Source organism: Buceros rhinoceros, unplaced genomic scaffold, assembly GCF_000710305.1.
Source record: "Buceros rhinoceros silvestris isolate BGI_N320 unplaced genomic scaffold, ASM71030v1 scaffold9725, whole genome shotgun sequence".
NCBI classification, from domain to species: domain Eukaryota; kingdom Metazoa; phylum Chordata; class Aves; order Bucerotiformes; family Bucerotidae; genus Buceros; species Buceros rhinoceros.
The window spans coordinates 10,466-16,621 of NW_010413386.1; the positions used below are offsets into that span (position 1 = coordinate 10,466).

Sequence of the window (6,156 nt, forward strand, 5' to 3'; positions counted from 1 at the left end):
ACCTGGGGATGCTGGTCAGTAGCCAGCTGAAGATGAGCCAGCAGTGTGCCCAGGTGGCCAAGAAGGCCAACAGCATCCTGACTTGTATCAGCAATAGTGTGGCCAGCAGGAGCAGGGAAGTGATTGTCCCCCTGTACCTGGCACTGGTGAGGCCAACCTTGAATACTGTGTCCAGTTTTGGGCCCCTCACTCCAAGAGGGACATCGGGGTGCTGGAGCATGTTCAAAGAAGAGCAACGAAGCTGGGCAAGGGTTTAGAAAACAAGTCCTATGAGGAGCAGCTGAGTGAACTGGGATTGTTTAGCCTGGAGAAAAGGAGGCTCAGGGGAGACCTTATGGCTCTCTACAACTACCTGAAAGTGAGGTTGTAGTGAGGTGGATGTTGGTCAGTTCTCTCAAGTAGCAAGCAATAGGACAAGAGGAAATGGACTCAAGTTTTGCCAGGGCAAGTTTAGGTTGGATATTGGAAAAAATTTATTTACAGAAAGCATTGTGAAGCACTGGAACAGGCTGCCCAGCAAAGCGGGTGAGTCACCATCCCTGGAGGTATTTAAAGCACATATAGATGTGGTGCTGAGGGACATAGTTTAGTGGTGACATGACAGTGCTGGTTTAACAGTTGGACTTGATGATCTCAAAGGTCTCCTCTAACAGAGTGATTCTGTGAAAAGGTTAGCAGGCAGTGAGTAATGGATGAGTGTAGAAATGAACAAGGCAAGATCAGATTCATGTATGGTTTTGTAGTGAGGCAGGTTACATTTCTATCACACTACAGGAGAATATTGTGCTGGTTTGGGTCTGTATGGTTTTGGTTTTTTAGTAGTATAAAGAGGGATCAGACGTGTCTTTAAGGTTAGTTATGGGTGATGCTTAGAAAAGTGTCTTACTCATACCCCAGGATGGGATCATAAAGCTGTACTTTATGAATGATTGACACCCCTTTAGCTCCTCTTTAAAAATTAGCCCAAAGTTGGCATTCGCTGGCCAAAAGAAGCAGCATCCATTAAGTGATACAGCCAGCAGCATCCTAAGTGAGAGTTGTTATGTTCTTAATTGTTATCCATCTATTCCAAAGTGCTTTTTAGTTTCCTTCACACACCACTGCACTGAGGAATTTTAATACCAAGTATGGTAAACATTACTTTTCATTTGATATGTGATGTAGGATCTCTTTCTGCAAATGTGTGTGTGCCCAGCTGGATTCCATGAAGCCTCTTCATATGTTCTGAACTTCTTAAAAGAGGTGATAAACCTTTGGAGGATCAGAGCAGTAACACATTTTAAATTAATTCCATGTCTTTTCTGGCACACAGAGTTGACAGAACCTCAAAACATCAAATTTTGTTTTATTTTTCTGAAAATGCCCTTTATGTAGTAATATTTTGGGGTTTTTACTTTAATTTTCCTTGCGTTATAAAAATGTAAAACTTGTATTCAGCTGAGAAGTTCAGTGCTATAGAGATAAATCCATCAATTAGTCGTATGCAGATTCTTAGCTGTCTGCAGTGTATTGTGCTAGAATGTAGATGCGGGTTTTTTTGTTTTGTGGGAAAGACAAACCAAAGAGAGGTGATCTGTTCTGAAAGGGTAACAGCTTCTGTAGGCATTCAGTCTGATCCTTTTGAGAAGATGTTCTGTAGGAATGAAATAGTTGTTTCTGATTCCCCATTTCAGAAGGTTGATCATTTCAGAATTTAAAGCATAGGGTGAGCCATGACATTCTTGCCTCTTTTTTTCCTAACATACTTTTATACGTGCTTACTTAAAGGAGGACTTGCTGGATTGTGTTGAAAACCGCATTCATCAGCTAGAAGATCTGGAAGCAGCATTTGCAGATTTGTGTGACAGTGATGATGAAGAGACCCTGCAGAAGTGGGCTGCGTATCCTGGGTAGGAGGTTTCTAAATGGCTTAAAACGCAAACCGTAATTTGGGAACTGATTAGCCCAGCACTTCGCTAACAGAGAAGGATAGGGGCTGGATCGGACCTTTGCAAGGCTACTATTTTTCCATTGGTTCCAGAGGAGAAAGAGTCAGACAAAAAAAAAAAGGAGAGGCAGTCTGCAGTCTCCAGTGCCATGGTAAGCCTTCCAAGATCAGCCGTGTACAGCTTCACGCAGATTCTGTTGTCTGTGGAGGGAGGCACATTTGGTAACTAAAAATCTGGTGATCTGTGTGAGGCAGAGCTCTCAAAAAAGCAGCAAACTACAGAGGCTATAGAGAAGGAAAGAGTTGTTCGTTGCTCCCGAAGGGACTGGAAGAATGGAGATGAATGAATGGCTGTACTAGAGCAGCAGTGCCCACAAAACATACTAGCAGCGGCTGCTGTGCTTTTAAACTAAATGTTTTTAGCTGAAAAGAAACAGAAAAAGTCCAGGCTTTCCCTTGATAGGAAAATCACTCATTTTCCCCATCAGATGCAGCAGTGACTGCCAGGACTGTGTTACAGTGACCACAAGCATTTCCTGTCATGTTCATGCAGCTTTGAGCTAGAACAAATTCTCTCCAGGTCTGCCATAGAAGAAGCGCAAATAGCTCTTGCCAGAGGCAGGTCTGAGTGTAGGGGCTTTCCAAGAAAGACCTGGTGGAACAGTACAATAGTACTGATAATTCCCATTTTTCCCAGGTGCACAATGACACATGGCGCAAATTTCATTATCAAATCCTAGGCCATGATAACTTCTGCATTCTTATTTTCTCTCTCTTGCTTTCTGTTTGTTTTAATTTTTTTTTAACTACTTAAACAGCTGGAAACACATATTTACCTTATGTAAAATGTTTTTGTTTTGGTTTAACTCCAGAATGAAGCCACTTGTTCAACTAGTTCACAGTTTGAAAACCAGGATGGAAAGCCCAGACTACGAAATGGTAAGTGACAAGGCAAAAGACCAGAAAGCAGACAGATTTCAAAACCATGGCTTCAACATGGAGGGAAAAGATCACGCTTCAGTGCAGACTTGTTTCTTGATTCAGGACTCTGTGAGATTTTGGTAGTTTTCCTTTTTTTTTTTTTTTAAGTTATTACTTAGGCCAGTTTTTCTTTTTAAAGCTTCTAAAATTCTACTCTGTCTATATTTAGGCAACATTAATGTGATCTTTCAGGGCTGTCTCAGGCTGCTTCCCGTGAAGGAATGTTTCATTTCACCAGGGCCTATTGATATACTTTATAGAACTTAAGGTACTTCTTTGTAAAAGATCTGACCTATCATATTCAAGGGCTGCAGCATACTCTGAATTCATGGGAGAGGTCCACTGTGCTGGAGATAATGAAATCTGTACAAACTTCAGAATTTTATTTTTGTTTGTTTAAACAACAAGTGGGGGAAAAAAACCCGTAACTCTTAACTGCCTGAAGAGGTCTAAGGTACCTACGGAGCTAGGGTTGATATCTTAGAGATACTACACAGATAAGCTATATCAGTAATTCATCAACAGAAATTAAATCTCCTTTTAATTTACTTGTAGGTCCATCAAGCTGGTCTGACCTGTGATTATATGGAGCTTCCTCACCATGTTAGCACTGAAGAGGAAATTGAAGGCCTCATAGAATCCATTAAACTTCTACTAAAAGATCTGCCTAAGCCCACACTTGTGACCATTGCTCGGTGAGACTATATAGATACATTACTTTAAAGCTTAGACTGTGCTTATGAAGCTAAGTAATTCTGTCAGTATAGCACTGGTTGTCACATCTTAAATTCTGTCTTAAAATGGAAGCCTTACAGCATAGTGAAAATTAACATTTGAAACATTGATCATTATGATCAATTGTGAGCATTGATCATAAGGCAGTGACCCTACCTACACAGCTAAGAGAAGGTTCTGCGCTGATGGCCAGTTTTACTGGGCTTTAGAATAGCTAGTACAGATTTCAAAAGTGTGAAAACACGATGACTTCATGAGCTTCAGCACAGGCTATATCAAGCCTGTGAAGAGGCCTTGCGTGTGTAGAGATTTACAGATATCACTGGGGTTCATGCAGCTCCACTGCTTTCATTACTTGTGCTAGTTAGAGCAAAGCTAGCTTGGACAAGCCTTCATGGGCTGGAATCTCACCCTCCTTACTCTCTTCCTCTGGGGTTTACTGTACTACAGATAGGATTTCTGTTTTCAGTGAAACTTCTGATGGAAGTGGTTTCATCTAATAGGCTGAAAGGGATTTATATTCTAGAAAGCTCTGGTAGAGCTTTATGTGTGGTAAAGTCACTCTTTGAGGATTGTAGGGGTATTACCTGGGAGAACAGGATGGGGTTTGAGGCCAGGGACTTGAGAGAACCAGGGATCTGTCCTGGAAAAACTTAATTTGAAGACCACAGTATATCTGCTGACAAACTGTTGTAATTTAATCCCTTAAAAAATTCTAAGTGTGCCTTTAAAGGGCTGCAACAATAGCAGAAGCTGACATGAAATTGGTTTTGTCAACAAGCAATAATATGGCTAATACCTACAATAAAAGAAAACTGTATTTCCTGTGCCAGCTGCAGGGTTATCATCCACTGTTTCAGAGAAAATACAGAATCACTTATGTACATCTTGACACATACAAAATCCAAGAAGTGTCAGCTCTACTTTTTTACTAGTATCTGCAGTTTATTAATAGAAACTGTAAAGAACATTACATCCCAGGAATTGTGGAGGTTTTTTCCAGTTTTCCTACCTATTTGACTAGTAGCATTTGAAATTTTCAATCTTAACTTTCATCTGCGTAAACTTTGTCTGCCAATATGTTGTGTGAAAACAGGAAGAAGAGTAGGCTTGGAAGGATGAATAGGTCACATTCCTAATCTGCTCCAGACTTTCTGTTGAGTTGCAGGCAAACTGTTGCTGTTGAAAGTGGTGAGGAGGACAGCACCAGGCTTTGAAGGGATCCTGGGAGTCAGAACTCACCACAGTTTGAAAGTAGCTTCAGCCTAGACACGGCGTTACAGGAATACAAAATGTGTTGGTGGTGGTGATGTCTGTAGTCTCTCATGCATTTTTCAATTCCTTGTTACAGATCAAGTTTGGATGACTATTGCCCTTCAGAGCAGGTTGACATCATTCAAGAGAAGGTCCTCAATTTACTGGGTGCAGTGTATGGTACTCTGGATGTGCACTTAGATTACTCAAGCAGCACATCATCTTTGTGACCTTTCTTCATGTATTGCCTTCTAATGCAGAGGATTGATTTAAATGGCATATTAGCTGTGGTTGCAAAGGGAAAGATACAGTTATGTCAGCAGGTGGCACTAGAACCCAAGCTGACCAAGAGCTGCTTTCGAGTTGCATCGCTTTCTCCAAGTCAGCTGCATCTGTACTGTTACTTGTTTGGCTTTGGTCAGGTTAGTTCTGTGAGTATTATTTTCACCGTCTTACTTGTTCTTAAGAGTAGTGCAACAGAAACTATTTTTTGTCCATAAACTGTATTTTTTTTCCACCTATTTCTTTAAATGTCTGTAAAAAAGAAAATAATATATATAACTCCTTAAAATAAATGGATTTCTTTTATGTAATTAAATTTTTTTTTATGGAGTTTGGTGAGTTACGGGCATGTTCCTGAGTTGCATTGTACCTTTTGAAAAATTATCTCAGTAATGCCATTAAGACATTAAGGTTTATATAGTGGTTTTTCTTATCTGCTGTGCTCGAGATGCCCAGGCAACACCCCTCTCATTTCTCTAGAGAAGCTTATGGCTTCGGCCCCATCCACAGAATATCATTTGTATTTTTACTCTGTTGCATTAATATTGTCTTATTTTGCCTTAGAATATTTCATTGGTGACTCAGATAATATCCCTAATGTACAGACGTTGGCTCAGTATTTTCATTTTTACATATTTATGAGGATAAAAAGTATGTGTGCATATGCATGCTTTTATCAGTTGAATCCTGTATGGAGTTGAATTGATGTTTTCTTCAGAAACAAAGATTTAACTTCACTTAAGTCAGCAGCAAAACCTTCCGTGCCAGGTTCTTGCTCATTGCAGTATTGCTATTTGGAAAATAACAGTTTTACAACCATTTAATTTAGAAAGCAATTGGTTCTAGAGAAAACTGCCACTTCCAGAGGGGGAAAAAACCCACGGGGTTTATTGGGGAATGAAAATTAAATGGGAAATAGAAAATACCACCTAGAATATCGTCTTTTACTATGAATAAATTTTGCTTGTAATTTCTTC

At 40.1% G+C, this 6,156-nt stretch overlaps 1 protein-coding gene across 1 annotated transcript in view; it reads left to right on the forward strand.

Moving 5' to 3' along the window:
• Positions 1–5,361, forward strand: part of LOC104493936 (chromosome unknown open reading frame, human C5orf22) — a gene marked incomplete at its 5' end in the record, with an annotated part of 15,823 nt that extends 10,462 nt beyond the window's left edge. The window contains 4 exons of the mRNA XM_010136704.1: positions 1,768–1,889; positions 2,800–2,866; positions 3,464–3,603; positions 4,995–5,361. Coding sequence (XP_010135006.1) covers positions 1,768–1,889; positions 2,800–2,866; positions 3,464–3,603; positions 4,995–5,127 — 462 coding nt within the window. The remainder of the gene's footprint in view (positions 1–1,767; positions 1,890–2,799; positions 2,867–3,463; positions 3,604–4,994) is intronic.
• Between the last annotated feature and the right edge of the window lie 795 nt (positions 5,362–6,156).